Source organism: Sus scrofa, chromosome 1 (genome assembly GCF_000003025.6).
Source record: "Sus scrofa isolate TJ Tabasco breed Duroc chromosome 1, Sscrofa11.1, whole genome shotgun sequence".
Lineage (NCBI taxonomy): Eukaryota > Metazoa > Chordata > Mammalia > Artiodactyla > Suidae > Sus > Sus scrofa.
The window spans coordinates 122,962,875-122,983,456 of NC_010443.5; the positions used below are offsets into that span (position 1 = coordinate 122,962,875).

Sequence of the window (20,582 nt, forward strand, 5' to 3'; positions counted from 1 at the left end):
TTAAGCATCATGCTCTTTTCAGTTACATTGTGGCCTTGAGTCGTGTCATCTGGCTTCCTTCCTTCCTTTTCTTAGTCTAAATTGATATATAAAAGTTTGCTATCATTTAATTTTTGCAGATAAGAAAAAGATCCTTGAAATTAAAGATTCATGCTGTGGACACTGCTTCCAAGAACTTGAAAAGGCAAAGCAGGAAGGTCAAGATCTGAAAAGAAAACTGGAGAAATGCTGTAGGCATCTTCAGCATTTAGAAAGGAAGCACAAAGCTGTAGTGGAAAAAATTGGAGGTTAGCATTTCAAGTAGCACTACTACCAGTATAAATCTCTTTGATCCTTGTTGAAATGTTCAAATGTGACATTTTAGTTAATGTAGGCACTGATTCTCTTTGGGGATTTTTATAAACTAATTTGGACCTTGTTTTTAACTAACCAACTTGTTATTACTGAACTCAAGAGGAAAATTGGAGCTCTGATTAAAAGGTCACATTCCTTCTCTTTTTGACTGAATAGCTTTTGAGTGCTCAATATGTGTCAAGCAGTGTTCTAAGCACTGGCGATCCAGCAATGAATACCTCAGATGGAATTCCACCTCTGATAGACATGTGCAGGATGCTCTTCCCTTCCTGCAAGACACTTATCTTTAAGTAAGGAGAACTAAAGACAGATTAATAAATAATTGCAGCTCTCAGTGTCACTGACACTACATTCATGTAAACCTGGAAGAAAGAGTGGTAATGAACTCTTCCTCCTCTTAAAGAAGTCTTGACTAAGCCTTGTAGTATGATGGTATTTGCCAAAGAGAACAGCGTTCTAGGCAGAGGGAGAAGACATGAACAAAGACATACGGGTCTGATATGGCCTCCTTACCGTCCATTCTTCACAGCATTGTCAGGAAGCTGTGCTAAAAGCTCTGTCTTCTTCCATGTCCTATCATCCTTTTGAAGAACGGAAGCTCCTGGGCTCACCAGGCTGCTCTCTCTTACCTTTCACTCTTCACTTGTACCCTGTGCTGTTTACGTTTTACATCTGAAATATTTCAGATTCCTGAGCTGGTCAGGAATTTGCTTTTACTGCTGGACCTTGTTGTCACTCTGTCCTCCACTTTCCCTCTTATTCTTGCTCTGGCCTAACTCTTCCTCATCATTTAGGATCCGACTGAGAAATCCCTTATCTGCAGAGCCCTCCTAGATTTTCCCCAGTCTGGGTTAGACAGGCTGCTTCTGTGTGGCCCTGGAGCACTTGGCTCTTCCTCTAGTAACATTCTCTAGTTAACTTTTTGGTTCCTTGCCCACTGTTTTTTCTAATTTATACATTCTTTGAGAATAAGGGATATGTCTTGCCTTGTTTTTCCTTGTAATGCCCATACATACCAAACATCATAAATGTTTGACTGAAGGAAGAACTGAATGCAAGGGTCCCAAATAATGTATCATCCAGAAAAGACCAGGTGGATAGGTGCACTTTTTTTTTTTCTACATTCACTTCCATCACTTGCCTGGGCAACAGTCACCTCTTTCTGCTCCCAGTCTGACCCCTGAAGTCCATTCTCCATTGGGCAGCTAGAATGAGTTTTCAAAAAATTAAATGGGATTATGACACTCTCTTGCTTAAAGCCCTTCAGTGGCTTGTCCAGCCATTGAGATATGAGATATGAACACTTTAACGTGGTTTAAGAAGCCCTTTGGCTATGTGGTAGCCCTCCCACACCTGCCAGACCCTCAGTGCATCTCCCCCAAGCCCTCTTGTTTCCTCACAGAGCTGTGGTGTGGATTTCACTCTCTTTTCTCCAGACCTTTTTGCATCTCTTCCTTTATCACAGTGTCTTCCCATCCTGATCACATTGCTTGCCAGAGCCTACCGGTCAACCTCCTGGCGCATGACTTCCTCCAAGAGCTAACTACCCTGGGCTTGACTGGGTTCTTCTGTTGTATATGCCTCACGGGTCCTTTGAGTTTTATCTTATTATTATTGTTATTTTTTCTTTTTTTAGGGCTGCACCCAAGGCATATGGAAGTTCCCAGGCTAGGGGTTGAATCAGAGTTATAGCTGCTGGCCTACACCACAGCCACAGCAACACTGGATCCATGCTGCATCTGTGACCTACACCACAGCTCATGGCAATGCCAGATCCTTAACCCACTGAGCAGGACCAGGGATCAAACCTGCATCCTCATGAATACTAATTGGGCTCATTACCACTGAGCCACAATGGGAACTTCTCCTACAAGTTTTGTAACATTCATCATCCAGGATCAAATCCTGTCACAGCACTTGGCCCGGTACCTGGCATTAGAGCACACTTGGTAAATACTGTTGCCTGAGAGAAGGCACGTGCTTCCACCTACTGCTTCCTAAGTCTGTTAGAGATCAAGAATAATTATTTTAAGGCAAGAAAAGGTCTTAGGAATTTTGTGATAAAAATTTTAACAACTGCAATTCCTATGGTGATTGCTTAGCTCTTTAGAGGCTAAGATTGTGAGTGAGAATAAATTTGTCCAACTGTAAATGTAGATACAGTGTAGCTATTGTAAAGTCTGATAATAAAATGACAAGGGCAGTTGGATATGATTTTTATTTTTAAATAATAATACTTGGTACCATACATTTTATTTATACATTTCAATAATATTTGACACCATGTGTAGGTTATTCTCCCTAGTGCCTTTTGAGGCCGATAACTTCTGTAATTCATGGATTTAGAAATAATCCAAGAAAATTGGTAATTAGCTTAAAACAGCAGGCTGATAAAAGAGGTCAGGGTCAGAATTTAAGTTGTTTGATAGTTTGATTTCAGTGTTTGTCTTAGTCTAAATTATCATTTGATTATATTTTTGCTGTTGTGGTTGTTTTTTTGTTTCTTAAATTCCATTTTCCACTGTCTTGGTATCATTTATTGAAAAGTGATGGAGTAAGAATGGTGAGTGGTATAGAAATGTATAAGCTGGGGGAACAGAATGATTCATTTCCCATCTTACAGGGTGTGTTGAAAGGGAGACATAGTAGGAAATGTGGGCTGCCATGTTCATATTTATTAAACATTGATATGGCAGGCCTTGTATAAGGTGCTAGGCATCTATTCTTTCTTTTTCCATTATAATCTTCTAGGTAGGTAATACTATCCCCATTTTAAATATGAAAAAACTCAGGTTCAGAAAGATTATATGAATATTATGTTATGTTATTATGAGCCTAAGTAAGAAGCAGATCTAGGATTTAACCCTGTGTCTATCTGACTCCGAAATTCATGCTTTGTCTTCACTACCACATGGACTCCATCAGTCACCTCAGTCTCTTTTTAAAAGTTCAGAGAATTGAGGATCTTAAATTATTTCTGAAAATGAAACTACTTAATTTAAATTTTTTTTTAATTTTGTATTGAGGTGCTTGTTCAATGATCATTTATGAGAGCATAGGCTGTATACCTGGGTCCACAAGGGATGTGGAATTAGAAAACCTACTATGTTTCTAAGGGCTTTAGTCTAACTGGAAACCAAACGCACGCCTATATAACAACTGGAAATTTATTGCAGGACAGTTTGTAACCCAAAAAAGCTAAAAATTGAAGACGGAGTTAAAGTGCCGTGAAAACAGAACAGGGAGTGGTTAGATTAGAGTTTATCAGGGAATGAATGAACAAGGAGCAACTGGAAATTCCACAGTCTCTATAAATATTCGTGCTAGCAATTTAAGGGAAAGAGACTGAGAGAAAAAGAGATTAATTGACCAATATACTATAAACTTTCTTTTTTAGAAGAGAATAGTAAAGTTGTTGAAGAATTAATAGAAGAAAACAATGACATGAAGAATAAATTGGAAGAACTGAGAACACTTTGTAAAACACTACCACCAAGGTAAACTTTTACTATTTCCAAGAAATGGCTTATTTCTAAGTATTGTTCCTTTTTAAAAATATTAATCATATCATATTATAGAACCAAGAATATCAATTACTATTATATAGCAAAAAGAATAAAAAAGAAGAAAATCTTCTAAAACCCTGTCCCCAGAAGATAGATATCCTTCTTGTTTTATATCATTTAAGCCTCTTTATAGATGCACATAGACACATTTTAAAAATTGAGATTATTGTATAAGCTATTTCATAACCTTTTATTAATATTTTATAAACACCCCACATCATTAGATATACTTCTATAATGCGCTTTCCAATAGCTGCATAGATTTTCATCATGTGATTTATCATGATTTATTTAGGTAACCATAACATTTATGTTGTTCGCATTTTTCTTCTAAACTATAGGAAAGATCTTCATATGTGATTTTTTTTTTTTTTTTAGCACATCTCAGTTTATTTTATTGGAATAGGTAAATATATTTTTTGAATGAGTTTTTTCACTTAGGGTCTCTATTTTCACAATCTTTGGTTTGTTTTTAGGTCACTGTCAGAAGGGGCCATTGAAAATGCTTGCATACCATGCAGTGGGGTGGCCTTGGAAGAACTTCGTGGGCAGTACATTAAAGCTGTAAAAAAAATTAAGCGTAAGTTCCTAAAGAGAGTCCTAAGATTTTAAGGTGGTTTGGGTCTTTTTTGTAACTAGCAGTATAATTTTTGGGAATTTTCTGAACTGCCTTGTTCTGAGATCTTACCTGTTTTTAGAAGAGATTATTGATCGTTTTTCTAAATTATGTCATAATGGAGGATCTTACCCAAGTAAATCTGGAATTTGCCCTCCAAATTTTGAAAGTGGAGTGAGGATAGAGGTATTTTTATTGTTAATTATCCTTGGGTTTTTTTTAATATATACATATATTTATTTATTTTAAATGTAATTGATGTATACTACTATGTTAGTTTCAGGTATCCAGCATAATGATTCGATATTTATATATGTTGTGAAGTGATCACCACGTCTCATTTCCCCATCACCTTGCAAAGTTACAAAATAAGTATTATAGTAGTTTCCCAATCTCTGCGGTTTTGCTTTCCATGTTTCAGTTACCTGTAGTCGACTGCAGTCTGAAAACATTAAATGGTAAATTTCAGAAACAAATAGTTAATAAGTTGTACATCGGAGGCTGTTCTGAGGCGTGTGATGAAATCTCAGGCCATCCTGTTGCATCTGCCTCCAGATGTGAATCTCTGTTAGTCACATAGTAGCCACCTCGATTATCAGATCCACTGTCACTGTATTGCAGCACTTGCGCTCATCACCCTTATTTTACTTAATAAAGGCCCCAAAGCTCAAGAGGAGGGGTGTTGGTCATTTATATAGGCCAAAGCAAACCCATAAGGTGCTTCCTCTAAGTATAAAAGTGAAAGTTTTCGACTTAATGAGGAAAGGGAAAAAAAACCTTGTAGGCTGAGGTTGCTGAGATCTACAATAAGAACAAATCTTCCATTCGTGAGACTGTGAAGAAAGAAAAAGAAATTTGTGCTAGTTTTGCTGTCACTCCTCAAACTGCAAAAGTTATGGGCACAGCAAAGGATAAGTGCTAAGCTAAAATGGAAAAGACATTAAATATGTACTATTGCACTTACTAGATATTTTTAGAAAAATCACATTCAAATAACTTTATTAAATATATTGTTCTAATTGCTGTGTTTTATTATTATTGTTTTTAGCCTCTTATTGTGCCCAATTTGTAAATTAAATGTTAACATGAGTATGTATGTATAGGAAAAAAAATATGTATAGGGTTCAGTACATGATTTCAGGCATCCTTTAGGGGTCTAGGAATGTATCCCCTGTGGATAAGGTTGGGGGGGGGCGTGACGCTACTGTACAGTAGTAATCACTATAGTCACTGTGCTATACATTACATCCCCATAACTTATTTTATGACAGAAGTTTGTACCTATTGACCCTATTCCCCCATTTGCCCACTCTCCCATCCTCTACTCTCTGGCAACCACCAGTCTGTACTCTGTTCATTTGTTTTAGTTGTTTTTAGATCTCACATATAAGTGAAATCATATGGTATTTTTCTTTCTCTGACAGTTATACACACATATATATAATCTATCTATCTCACATCTTCTTTACCTAATTCATCCATCGATGGACACTTAGGTTGTTTGCATATCTTGGCTATTGTTTATTTATTTATTTATCTAGTCTTTTATGCCATTTCTAGGAAATGCTCCCACGGCATATGGAGGTTCCCAGGCTAGGGGTCTAATCGGAGCTGTAGCCGCCAGCCTAGGCCAGAGCCACAGCAACGCGGGATCCGAGCCACATCCGCAACCTACACCACAGCTCACGGCAATGCAGGATCCTTAACACACTGAGCAAGGCTGGGGATCAAACCCACAACCTCAAGGTTCCTAGTTGGATTCGCTAACCACTGAGCCACGACGGGAACTCCCTATTGTTGTGTTGCAGCAAACATAGGCACACATCTATCTTTCCAAATTAGTGTTTTCATTTTCTTTTGATAACTACCCAGAAGTGGAACTAGGTCATATAGTAATTCTATTTTTTTTTTGTTTTTTTGAGGAATCACCATACTGTTTTCCATAATGACTGTACTAATTTGTATTCCCATCAGCAATGCATAGGGTTTCCCTTTTCTCCACCAGAATTTAGTGAAGTTTCATCCTCACCAAACTTCTTGGTCATTTTGATAATAGCCATTCTAACAGTGTGAGGTGATACTTCATTGTGATTTTGATTTGCATTTCCCTGATGATTACTGATGTTGAGCAACTTTTCATATACTTGTTGGCCAACTCTATGTCTTCTTCAGAAACTTGTTTATTCAGATCCTTGCCCATCTTTTAATCAGATTTGTGTAATTGTTATTGAGTTGTATGAGTTCTTTATGTATTTTGGAAATTAACCCTTTACTGGATATATAATTTGCAAATACCATCTCCCATTCAATACCTTGCCTTTTTATTTTGTTGATGGCTTCCATTGCTGTGCAGAAGCATTGTAGTTTGATGTAGTCCCACTTGTTCATTTTTGTTTATATTACCACTGCTTTTGAAGTTAGATCCAAAAAAAATCGCTAAGACCAATGTCAAGGAGCTTACTGCCAATGTTTTCTTCTAGGAGTTTTATGGCTTTTGGTGTTAGAGTCAAGTCCTTAATCCATTTTGAATTGATTTGTGTATGGCATAAGAATCCAATGTGATTCTTTTGCATATGGCTTTCTGGTTTTCCTCTCATGATTTATCAAAGAGACTGTCCTTTCCCCATTGTATATTCTTTACTCCCTTGTCATAAATTAATCGACATGTGTGAGTGGGTTTATTTTTGGGCTCCATATTTTGTGCCATTGATCTGTTTGTCGTTTTTTCATGCCAACACTACACTGTTTTGATTATAGCTTTGTACTATAGTTTAAAACCAGGGCGTGCAATGCCTCCAGCTTTGTTTTTTCTCAAGATTGTTTTGGCTATTCAGGATCTTTTGTGGTTCCATACAAATTTTAGGATTCTTTTTTCTATTTCTGTGAAAAAAATCTCATTGGAATTTTGATAGGAATTGACTTTGTAAATTGCTTTGGGTAACATGGGCATTTTAACAATACAAATTCTTCCAATCCATGAGGATAGAATATCTTTCTAGTTATTCTGGTCTTCTTCAGTTTCTTTCATCAGTGTCTTAAAATTTTCAGTGTACAGATTTTTCACTTCTTTGGTTAAATTTCTCTTAATATATTTTATTCTTTTTGTTGAAATTGTAAATGGGATTTTCTTAATTTCTCTATGTGATAGTTTGCTGTTGTTAGTGTATAAAAACCAGTAAAGGAATTCCCAGCATGGCTCAGTGGTAGTGAACCCAAATAGGATCCATGAAGACACAGGTTCAATCCCTGGCCTCCTCGATCATTAGGTTAAGGATCCGGCATTGTCATGGCTCATATCCTGCATGGCTGTGGCTGTGGCATAGGCTGGCAGCTGCAGTTCTGATTTGACCCCTAGCCTGGGAACTTCCATATGCCACAAGTGCGGCCCTAAAAAGACAAAAAAAAAAAAGCAACAGATTTTTTATATTGATTTTTGTACCATATAACTTGACTAAATTTGTTTATTAGTTCTAACAGCTTTTTGGTGGAGTCTTAAGTGTTTTCTATATATAAAATCATGTCATCTGCAAATAGTGACAGTTGTACTTCTACTCTTCCAATTTGGATAGCTTTTATTTCTTTTTCCTACCTAAATTGCTTGCTTGCTTTCTTAGGACTTCCAGTATTATGTTGAATAAATTTGTGAGAGTAGGCATCTTGGTCTTATTCTTGATCTTAGGAGAAAAACACTCAGCTCTTTGCCATTGAGTATGGTATTTGTCATATATGGCTTTTGCGTTCTGTCTGTACCATTTTGTTGAGAGTTTTTATCATAAATAGATGTTATATTTTGTCATGATTTTTCTGCATCTATTAAGAGGATCATGTGGTTTTTATCCTTTATTTTGTTAATGTGGTATATCACACTGATTGGTTTGTGGATATTGAACCATCCTTACATCCCTGGAATAAATCCCACTTGATCATGGTGTATGATCCTTTTAATGTATTGCTGAATTTGATTTGTTAGTATTTTGAGTATTTTTGTGTCTGTGTTTATTGGTAATACTGGTTTATAATTTTCTTTTTTCTAGTGTTCTTGTCAGATTTTCTTATCAGGGTAATGCTGGCCTTGTAAAAATGTGTTTGGAAGTGTTCCCTCTGTGGTTTTTTTGGCAGAATTTAAGACAGGTAGATATTGTATCTTCTTTGAATGTGTGGTGGAATTCACTAGTGAAGCCATCTGGTCCTAGGCTCTTGTTTTTTGGGAATTTATGATTACTGATTCAATCTCCTTACTAGTAATAATAGGTCTATTCAGATTTTCTGTTTCTTCCTGATTCAGTCTTGAAAGAATATATCATTTTAGGAGTTTATCCATTATTTCCAGGTCATCCAATTTGATGGCATATAATTATTCATAAAAATCTTTTATTGTTTTTATTTGTTTGCTATCAGTTTTAATTTCTCTCTTTTTTTTTCTGATTTTACTTATTTAAGCCCACTCTCTCTTTATCTTCTGAGTCTTAAAGGAATAGTCACAGAAAGACTGGTATGTGTTTCAGTCTGCTGTCTGTGCAGTGCACTGGGAGTTGTAGCTTGACAAGAATTGTCTCTCCAGTCGTTTTAGTCCTATGGGGCCCAGAAATGTAAGATGTCTAGCCACCAGAGCAAGGTATTTAAGGGCTGTCCCCCGTGTGGACTCTGCACACCTGCTGGGTTTGATGTGGTGTGCTTCAGTGGAGCATCTGGCTGGATTTGGTATGGTGGGGCCACTGGGAAGTGCAGGGGTGGAGCAAATGGCTCTGGCAAGGTAGAGGAAGAGTGCAAAAATGGTCCCTGCAAGGGGCAGCACTAGTTAGGCAGAAGTTGAGTGCAAAAATGGTTCCCGCCAGCACCTCTATTCCTTGGGAGTTTTCTAACAGATTCTACCCTCTGGCAGATGCTTTAAGATCAGCAAGTGCATCTCCTTCACATACAATCTAGGAATTTTTAATGCTTCTCTTTTTTCACTGGGTTCCCAAGATGTGTGAATTTCTGCACGAGTCCTGTAAGAGTGGAATGTCAGTTTCCTGCAGCACTTTGTATCTCTTGGACATAAGCCCCATTGGTTTTCAAAACCATGTATTTTGGGGGTTCATCTCTGGTATAGGTCCCAAGGTTTGGGCACCAGATGTGGAGCTCAAACTCTTTGCCCCTTAGGGAGAAGATTTGTTTTTGTGATATTCCTCCCAAATGCAGGACACTGTACAAGGGGTGAAGGTTTTGACAAGATTGTGTCTCTACCTCTCTTACTCATCCTGATGTGTTCCCTTTATCCTTTGGTGTGGAGTGGCTGTTCTGCTAGTTCTCAGGACTTTTTTCAGAAACAGTTGTTCTGCATGTGGCTTTAGATCTGGTGTGTCCATGGGAGGAGGTGAGTTCAGAATTTCCTACACCGCCATCTTGAACCACCTCCGAGATTTCTCTTCCTGGACACTAATATTACTAAAAATTTCATGATCTTATAATTTAAATAACTAGTACCAAAGAAAATGTCATGCGAGTTTTAAATGAGTAGTTATTACTTTCTTCCATAAACTTTTAAGGACCATAGAAAACAGATGTCATTAGGAATTGTTCTGTTGTTTCTTCTTATTTTCATAATGGATGTGTCAAAGATGCAAATTTGTTTATCAGCTCCTTAGTGCTAGTGGTGCATCATAACCTGCAGAGCATTTCTGTGGTTTATGTTTTCCCAGTAGAATACTTTCTGTTTTTCAATTGTAACATTGCATAGATAGTATATATGTCCAGAGTAGTACCCCTGATTATGTAGGAGAAATTTATATTTACCTCCTAAGATTGCATTCATTTATAACAAATTGAGTGGGAAAGGTCTCAAGTTCCAGATATAATTGGTAGATCATCAGAATCATGGTGTTGATGTTTTGAAAAGCCCTCTCAGTAGCAGAAAAGAGAATGTGCTTCTTAGTTGTTGCTGGTGCTAATAGAGCCCATGTTACTAGAAAGGAAATGTAACTTTTGCTAACAACTATATTATTGGAAAATGAAATTTGAAGCCTTTTTTCCATTCTAGCTCAGTAACTTCTATGTTTATGTATATTGTTTTACATTTTAGAAGTTGGTTGGATGTTTCATTTTGACATGTATTCTCTTTAAAATTTTCCCACATGAAATGATGAAAAATAGTCTTCCATGTAGCATTTTTTGCATAGAATGTATAATTTTCAGGAGGAGCTTATTGATCTTAAGGGAGATTCCTTGATGAATTGGAATCTTTAATATAAGAGGGATGGTGATATTCTAGAGGTAGGATGTAGCTCTGGATTTAGGACAAAATGTTAATCTTAAATAGTTGTAGTCCCAATCAAAGCACATTGAGTTAAAGATAAAGGAAAACTGAAAGCTTTGAACTGGTTTTGGTTTTTTTTTTAATTTTTTTATTTTCCCACTGTTCAGCAAGGGGATCAAGTTATCCTTACATGTATACATTACAATTACGTTTTTTTCCCCACCCTTTGTTCTGTTGCAACATGAGTATCTAGACAAGGTTCTCAATGCTATTCAGCAGGATCTCCTTGTAAATTTATTCTAAATTGAGTCTGATAAACCCAAGCTCCCTATCCGTCCCACTCCCTCCCACTCCCTCCCCCTCCCATCTGTGAACTGTTTTAAATGTAAATTTCAGCAGGCAGCATGAATCTCATCTCTCCCCTTCAGTAGCATTTTGTATCAATTCTCATGGATTGTAATGTATATTTGATAGGATACTCTTAAGTGCTGCTGAAAGAATTAAATAAATAATGAGACATGGATTTTCACAGCACAAGTGCACAGAAGAGTAGGAGCCTCTCCAGCTCATATTGCCTTTTTCTTTCTCTCCCTCTGTGTATTTCTTTTTTTTCCTCTCATCTTAAGATATAATATGTAATTGAAATGCATACGTTTCTGTGCCTTGTATTAATGGTAATTTCTTGCCTCAGTGTTTTAAAATACGACAATTTCCCTAGGGGATAGGCTATGTCTCCTTACCATATGTGCCTTCATTCTAAAAGGACTTTTACATTACTTCTCCTTTGAGTCTACCAAAATGGTAACCTGAAATATTCCATTTTAATGATTGTAGAGAACCATAACTTTTAAACTAAACCTCCTGTCACTTGTCACTTCATCTCCCAGAAAATTGGTCTGAAGTCTGCCTCTTCTGTTTGGGAAGAACCACTAATAAACATGTGTTTTGTGGGGATTCTCCCTGCCCCCAGGTGACATGCTTCGTTATATTCAGGAGAGTAAGGAGAGAGCTGCAGAAATGGTAAAAGTGGAGGTTTTGCGAGAACGTCAAGAAACCGCCCGAAAGATGCGCAAATATTATTTGATTTGCCTTCAACAAATTTTGCAGGATGATGGAAAAGAAGAAGGGTAAGTTCTGTCTAAGCAGATAGTGTGTCCTGAGAGTATCAGGACAGCATGTTGTCATTATCTAAGCATTTTCCTTAGCCACAGAATTAACTATATCTACATAATCAGTCCTTGGGTGTTAAGAGGCTTAATGTCTGTGCTACTCTAAATGGTGGCAGAGCACTTAGGAAAAGAGAAATCCTGGGGCTAAGGAAACTTGTTTTCTCCTATAAACTGTATTAATTTAATATTCTGGAATTCCCCACAGAGCTGAGAAAAAGATTATGAATGCTGCTAGCAAACTTGCTATGGTGGCGAAATTGCTGGAAACGCCGATTTCTCATAGATCCCAGAGCAAAACTACAGAGTCAGGTATGCCAAAATGAGCTATTTGAAGGATTTCTCTCTCCCTCTTTTTTAGATATTTAATATTTTTAGTAAAGAGAGTGGGGAAATGTAAGGAATGAGTTAATTTACCAAATTGTATTTGTGTTTTACTTAATCCAGAAACTTAAAAAGCACAGTAGAGTTTCCAGCTCAAGCAGGCAGACTGAGCATGCCCACCGGCTTCCTATTTCTGCTTCCATCACTAGAAATGATAGGAAATATTTTCAACAATAAATAAAGGGGAAAATGAAGGAGGTATAACTCAGCTTTTAAAAGTTACAATCGAGGAGTTCCCGTCGTGGTGCAGTGGTTAACGAATCCGACTAGGAACCATGAGGTTGCGGGTTCGATTCCTGCCCTTGCTCAGTGGGTTAACGATCCGGCGTTGCCGTGAGCTGTGGTGTAGGTTGCAGACGCGGCTCGGATCCTTCGTTGCTGTGGCTCTGGTGTAGGCCGGTGGCTACAGCTCCGATTGGACCCCTAGCCTGGGAACCTCCATATGCCGCAGGAGCGGCCCAAGACCAAGAAATAGCAAAAAGACCAAAAAAAAAAAAAAAAAAAGTTACAATCGATAAATCAGAGGCCATGAAGAACCCCTGAAATAGAGAAGACAGTATAAGACTGAAAATGGAAACCTCAGTTCAAAACTGCTACAAGGTGATAATTACAAGCAGGAACAATATCAAAACTGTAGGGTTAGCGTTAGGGTTAGGGTTAGGCACGTAATGCATGTAAATATTCCAGAAGTAGTAAGCCTAGGGGATACCAGTGGAGTAATTAGCTGGTGTTTTAGAGCTGCTGTAACCATGTGGGGTCACCCTCTTTACTCCTCCTCCTCTCCCTTCCCTAAGTCCAGTATTAGCTGGGTAAGAGCAGCAGAAACAGAGACTCTGGGAAAAAGGCAGTGCTCTGGATGGCTGGCCATACCAAGGAGGAACTGAGAGCCCACATGCCCAGAGTACCAGCTATTAGGTCTTCCTACCCTGCTGCCCATTCCTTCCCACTTCACTCCCAACACTTTTTTTTTTTTTTCCCTCCCCATTGTGCCTGTGGCATGTGGGAAGTTCCTGGGCCAGAGATTGAACCCATTGCCACAAAGGCGACCTGAGCCACAGCAGTGATAATGCTGGATTCTTAACCCATTATGCCACAGAGGAACTCTCACTCCCAAATCTTTTTTTTAATCATCATTATTTTTTTAATGATATCATTTATATTAACTTTTGAAGGTTTACAGCAGTGAAAGTATTTTTGCTCCTATGTATGAAGGTTAAAAAAAATCATTTTTTTCATAAAATACAAGAGCAACCAATTTCGTCATCAAATAAAAGTAAAAGCTGAGATTCTTTTTTAAATTAGTCCAAAGTGGCATTTAGGAACTTATTTGTAGGCTGCTGCGCTGACACTGACAAACCAAAGTATAGGGTTGGGTCTGTTTTTATTTTGGTTTCCTTTTCAATATCCAGTGCTCATGGATTAAGTTCCAGAAATGTTCAGTTGTAAGGCAGGGATCTGTTTGCATTCCACCATGGGTATGCTCCTTGGGTTGAACTCTGGATGGTGAGGCATGTTTTGCCGGACCCATGTCGACTACCTAGTAGTCATCAAAGTCAACAAATTCATCATCTCCTCCTTGGTATTCCATTCCCTGGAAATCTACTCTGTTCCACAGATACCTCCAGTTTCACCAAATCCTTTCACAAACTGGGATCCTTCTCCAGCTCTTTTAAATAAACAGCACAGGTCCTGTACTTCAGAAATCTAAAAGATAAGCATTCAATCAAGAATTACCATATATTTGTAAAAAGCCAGCACCATGAAAAAAGGCACCAAACCCAAAACAAGACAAAGCAAAAGAAAACCAGCAGAACTTATACCTAACAAAGTAGAATTAATAGAATAAACCACAGGATCTGAGATTGTTAGAAAATTATAACATTCTCAAAGATGTAAGAGGAGATTGTAGAGGAAACTAACAAGATGCTAAGATTTATTCTATTTTCTCAGAGATGATATAGATACTGATAACTCTAGAGATTGCTAGAAAAATACAAGTTTAAATATGCGTATAAAAATTTAAGGCAAACTAATAAATACGTAACTTTCAAGGTAGTAGAAAAACCTGGAAGAAAACATTTTCAATCTAATAATCAAGAAAGAAGAGAAATACATCTAGAAAGCATAGGTAAATAGAAAGTAATAGTAGGTTGAAACATCAGCAGTCACACTCAACGTGAGTTGGTTAAACTCATTAAAAGACCACAGTTTTCAAACAGTTATATAAATTCTAGACATATGTTATTCCAGATAAAACATCATCAAAAATTCAAAATAAAGGACTGGAGAGTGCTATGTCAATCTATGTCAATCAACACTGGTTGATATTAGATAAATTATAGAGTTAAATGCAATATTAGGTAAATTAAAGTTAGCATTAAACTGACCAAAGTGATAGTTGATAATGATAAAGGAACAGCCTTCCAAGAAGCTATAAATGAATTCTTTCTGTTCATAGTAAAGTAACTGTAGAATATATAGAGCAAAAGCTGGTGGTAATACATGAAAAAATTAGTAAATTCTGAGTCATGCTGGGGGGATTTGAACATATCTGTGAGGAAATGGGGTTTTTGAACTTGTGGGAAGCTTGAAGCTCAGACTGTTTAGGAATTCCAGAGTTTGATGTTGGTAAACATTCTTCAAACTGAAACACAAAGATTATTCTGTGTGAATTATGGTGATGTGAACCTTGGATACCAAAGGGCAGTGGCAAACAAGAAGCATTTTCTAGATTGGGGCAACTGCAAATAATGTCCCCAACAAAAGCAAACCCTTTTCATGGACTTTATGGACCAAGGCACCCTTCTTCAAGATGAGGCCTCTGATTCTAAGCTGTGTGGCTCATCTGCCTGTGATCAGACTTATTGTCTTAGCTAATTAAATCAGAAACTATTTTAGCTTTGAAACTCTGTGAGTGGGTTGTGGGGGAAGTTGGGGGTAGGGTTCTCCCAGCAAACTTTCTTCATCAGAACCTCCATACTTGACATCAGAGCAAGATTGGAAATGTTGCCGTTGGCTTTTGAAATGCTGTACCATTTGTTGCAGAAAATCATAGATCAGATGAATAATGATACTAATATATCAGATTTCAATACCTCAGTTACCCTACTTTATCTAACAGAGGTATGTAAAACAATATTTTTAAATGTCCAGTATTGATATGTTTTCTTTGAGGATGATTAAAATATCTTTGTATCTCTTGAAAATATATAAAATCATAAAAAAATTTTTCCTCCTCTTTCAGTGTTAATTTCCTTATAATTTTGTTTTCCCCTAATTTTGTGTTTCCTTTTATACCATAGTGTGGCCCCTGACTTCAGAGCTGCTGACTGGAGTTGAAAAATCAAAAAGAAATTATGTGAATCAGAATATACCGTGTCACACTGAAAGCAAATCAGACAATATAAAAACTCTCCCCAAAGGTATGTGTGACCAAGTTCCTAAGAGGAGGGCTGTTTGTAACTTACGAAGGCGGTTAGAGGACACAGAACATGGGGACGGAAAGCATGAAGGTTCCAAAGAGTCACATTCAGACTTTCAGTTTGAGGATAACAGTCACAAACACGTAGATGTTTTGCCAAGGAATATTTCTCCTGAGTTTGTTCCTTGTGAAGGTGAACAAGGCTTTGGTTTGCACAAGAAGGACCTCCTCAGCGATACAGACTCGGAATCACTCCAGCAGTCAGCCGCACACCCCTTTCTTGGATTCTGCAGATATAAGACCTCACCTAGATATACCCCTAGTCTTTCTGAATCTGAATTCACACATATAACCTTTCGAAGTCCTAATGAAAGACTTGGTTTAAAAGTATATAAATGTAATCCCCTAATGGAAAGTGAAAATGCTGCATCTGAGAAAAGTCAAAGTTCAGGTGTTAAGGAAGCTCCAGTAAAGGATGGAGGGGACCTTAGCGACTCTGTAGGCTGGCATTCCAACAGTGCCACTCTCCCCTGTAACAGTCACGAAGCCTCGTTTTTGCATGATAGGCCACAAGAAACTCTGGATCTGCTTGCAGAATCTGTTCATTTCCAACAGCTTTCAGCAGCCAGTTGTCTTTCAGATTCAGAGAAAAAGAATATGATTCGTCAACCTATGAAATACGAGAGTGGTCATACTCCAGACCTGTCAGAAGAAACCATATATTCCCAGCCGGGGAAGATCAGCATGACTCTGGGACACCTACCTCATCAGAAGGCTAACATATTAAAGTCAGATTTCAAAAAGCTGGGCAGTCCAGTACCATCTGCAGTATGTCAGCAGCCTTCAAGAAAATTAATCGCTCCTTTGTGTAGCCAACAGGATAGTGGCTTTGATAGCCCATTTGTCAATCTAGACTAATTGTACAATATTTAAGAAGAATCATTAATCTTTTGACAAGAAAAGTGGAAGGGAAGATTCATACAGAAAAATTTGTGGGAATCTGCATATTCTGAGATGTTTTAATAACATCTGACCAATGTAAGAGTAAAGTATTCTCATAAAATTACTTGAGATATTAATGTTGCCTTAATCTCCCAAAGGGCTGATGGTGTATGTGTAATCTGCTTCTGTGTGGTGCTTGTATTTGGTTGCTTAACCATCTATTTTTGTACTTAAAAATTAGCTCTCTGTGCAGTGTTAAATTATTTAAATAAACTTGTGTATGGTCTGTAGAATTGTTATGAATTATTTTTTAATTCATAATGTAAAAATGTTATATTGACATATTTGAAATTCATCCAGAAAAACATACAAAGCTTAATGATTTGTATGTATGATAAGCCAGGTTTTATTTTTGAAATTAGTTGTCTTTAATGAGGCTATAGATTTACTCTACACATAATTTTTCTGGAAATAATCTATTCAAAATTTTGATCCCTGCTTTTAGTTGGTAGAAAAGAAGTGTGGTGGGGATTACCACAAAATATATAGTTCTATCCTATGTATTATTTCAGATGTTAGTCTGAATTGTTTTAGTTGGCATTTTTTTTATTTCAAATCTCCTATGACACCCAGAGACTTTCTTTGCCTCTTTTATGATTCCATACTCTTTCCTTCATCTGAAATATTGTTTTTTGAAAATGGAAATCATAATCTTTATGGCCTAGCAAAAAAAATTAAACTGTTAGATTTTTATTGTTCCTTTATAGTGCAGAATTGGCTTAGTATAGCTATGGACTGAAGGTTATAAACAATGCAGAAATGAATGATCACTAAATATGGTTGCTTCTTTTTCAGATTCCTAGAGATGGATATTAAAGAGTTAGGTATATGCAAGTACTTTCTAAAAACACCAAAGATTTCTCTCATATCTCTCACCCCCAGTATAGTATTATGGACTGTATCTGTGGGTTGATCCAGTGTATATATTCATCAGGTTAACTTGGGTGGTGGTTGGATGAGTAGCAAGATGCTTATCCCCCTGCTGATAATCGCCTCTAAAAGCAAGAAGTGAACATTTGAGGGCTTAAAAAACTCTATCAACATAACTGGTGACCAGATATAGATAAGCCTCAAAATTAGCACTGGATTTCAGTGCTTGAGGTGACATGCAGCTGGAGAAAGGAACATATCTCTTCAAAATCTTGTATTTCTGAGGATAGAATGCCTCTTTCCCAACAATTAGGGTGTTATTTCTCACTCTAGGAAAACCCCTGAACCAGCCGAATTTATCTTCTGCATGGATCTGGTTGGTGCTTGATCATTTTAAGCCCTAGATATAACTTAACTTAGAATCTAGCTCATTGCTCTCCTACTTTTTAATTTTTATTTTTAATTCTTGTCAGGTACTTAAACCCTCAACATCAAGGCTGAAAATGGAAATCTTCTTGCTTTCCGCTCCTTTTGTCATATCCTTAGTCTCTTTTTGATGTTCATAATTTCAATAGGATTAGGTTACTTTTTCTCATACCCTTTACACGTAGCCACCAAGGAAGGTCTGCATTGGTTAGTGTATAAATGAAGGGACTATGCACCAAACTACCTCAATTCAATTTAAATCTGTCTAAAGGGTGATGTCAGAACAGAGGCACCCCATAGATGTCATGGTCACATAAATTCCACTTCATCCTTAATCTTTTTTATATGTTTCTGGCTTTTGGTTGCACGAGAGATATTGGTCTCTAGTTTTCTTGTGATGCCTGTCTTGCTTTGATAAAAAGGTAATACTGGTCCTATAGAATGAGTTGGACATTTCTGCTGGCTCTATTTCCCGAATTTGTAGGATTGCTCTTATTTCTTTTTTAAATATTGGTTTGACTTTGCTCAATGAAGCCATCTAGCTTGGGCTTGTGTTTGTGTGTGGTGGGAAGGAAGGGGCAGATTTTTAAGTAGTACTTCAATTTTTTTTATAGTGATTAGAGCTATTAGATTTTCTATTTCTTCCTTAGTCAGTATGGGTAGTTTGTGGGTTTTAAGGAATTTATTCACTTCAGAATTGTCAGATATGTCGATATAAAGTTGGTCATAGTATTCTCTTATGATGCTTTTAATTTCTATGGGGTTGGTAATTAACATTCCCTCTTTCATTCCTGATATTACTATTCTGTGTCATCTTTTTGTCAGCCTATCTAAAAGCTTATCTATTTTTTTTTTTTGGAAAGAACTTTTGGTTCTTTGATTTTTCTCTGTTGTTTTTGTGTCCTATTTCATTGATATTTTACCCCTATAATCTTTCTTTCTGCTTGCTTTAGATTTACTTCATTCTTCTTTTTTTTTTTTTTTTTTTTTTTTGGCCATGCCCATGGTACATGGAAGTTCCTAGGCCAGTGATTGAACCTGAGCCACAGTATAACAATCACTGGATCCTTAATTCTTTGAACCACCAGGGAACTTTTTGTCTATTCCGTTTTTTTTTGTTTTTTTTTTTTTTTTTTTTTGTCTTTTTTATGTCTGCACCCGCAGCATATGTAGGTTCCCAGGGTTGAATCGGAGCTGTAGCCACTGGCCTACATTACAGCCACAGCAATGCTGGATCTTAAACCCACTGAGCGAGGCCGGGTATCGAACCTGCATCCTCATGGATACTAGTCAGATTCATTTCTGCTGACTATGACAAGAACTCCTCTTTGCCTATTCTTAAAATGGAAGTTTAGATTATTGATATGAAACCTTTCATTTCTTTTTCTTTTATTTGTCTTTTTAGGGCTGGACCGATGGCATTTGGAAGTTTCCAGGCTAGGGGTCGAATCAGAGCTGCAGCTGCTGGCCTACACCACAGTCAGAGCAATGCCACATCTGAGCCGCATCTGCAACCTATGCACAGTTTGTAGCAATGCCAAATCCTTACCCTACTGAGTGAGGGCAGGAATTGAACCTGCATTCTCATGGATGCTGGTTGGTTGGGTTCTTAATCTGCTGAGCCACAATGGGAACTCCTTTTATTTCAAATATAGGTATTTAAACCTTTGAATATCCCTCTAAGCACTATTTAAGCCATACCTCATAAATTGTGATATGTTGTGTTTTTGTTTTCATTTAGTTCAAAATAATTTTCTAATTTCCCTTGTGAATTTTTTTTGAACTATGGGTTTTTTAGAAATATTTCACTTCATTTCCAAGCATTGAGGAGTTTTCACATTTTTTGTTTATGTTTATTTGTTGTTGGAAATATACTTTGAGTAATTTCAGTCCTTTTAAACATCTCGAGACTTGTTTTGTGGCCTAACATATAAGCTATCCTGGAAAATGTTTCACATGCATCTGAAAAGATGCATATTCTGCTCTCCTTTGATGGAGTGTTAAAAGATGTCAGTTCAAGTTGGTTGATTCCACTGTTCATATCTGCTGTAGTCTTGCTTTTGGCCTATTTGTTCAGTTATTTATTGAGTAGGACAATTTTATTTTCAACAATAATTGTTAAATGGTCTGCTTCCCCTTTTGATTCTATCAGTTTTTTGCTTCATATATTTTGAGACACCTTATTTAGGTGTATATACCTTTATATTTGTATTATCTTCCTGATGTGTTGACCTTTTATCATTATAAAATGTCTCTTTATCTAGTAATATTTCTTAAAGTTCATTTTTTTAGATATTAATACATCCACTCCAGCTCGCTTATGATTAGTGTTTGCAAGGCATATCTTTTTTTGTCTTTTTTTCTTTTAACCTATTTGTGTCTTTTGATTTGAAATAGGTCTCTGGAAGACAGCACATTGTTAGATCTTGCCTTTTTATTACAGTCAGACAGTATTTGCTTTCATTTTGGAGTTTTCAGTCCATGAAATTTTCATAATATTATTATTGGACTTGCATCTGCTATTTTGCTTTTTGCTTTCTCC

At 37.0% G+C, this 20,582-nt stretch overlaps 1 protein-coding gene across 9 annotated transcripts in view; it reads left to right on the top strand.

Moving 5' to 3' along the window:
* Positions 1-16,977, top strand: part of CEP152 (centrosomal protein 152) — a 103,706-nt gene extending 86,729 nt beyond the window's left edge. For 5 of the 9 annotated variants that reach the window (XM_005659632.3, XM_021095942.1, XM_005659635.3 and 2 more), the window contains 6 exons: positions 120-287; positions 3,752-3,851; positions 4,397-4,500; positions 11,742-11,898; positions 12,146-12,249; positions 15,624-16,977. In XM_005659632.3, the coding sequence (XP_005659689.1) occupies positions 120-287; positions 3,752-3,851; positions 4,397-4,500; positions 11,742-11,898; positions 12,146-12,249; positions 15,624-16,660 (1,670 nt within the window). In that variant the 3' untranslated portion in view covers positions 16,661-16,977. The remainder of the gene's footprint in view (positions 1-119; positions 288-3,751; positions 3,852-4,396; positions 4,501-11,741; positions 11,899-12,145; positions 12,250-15,623) is intronic. The other 4 variants (XM_013993032.2, XM_021095980.1, XM_013993031.2 and 1 more) reach the window with 2 other exon arrangements.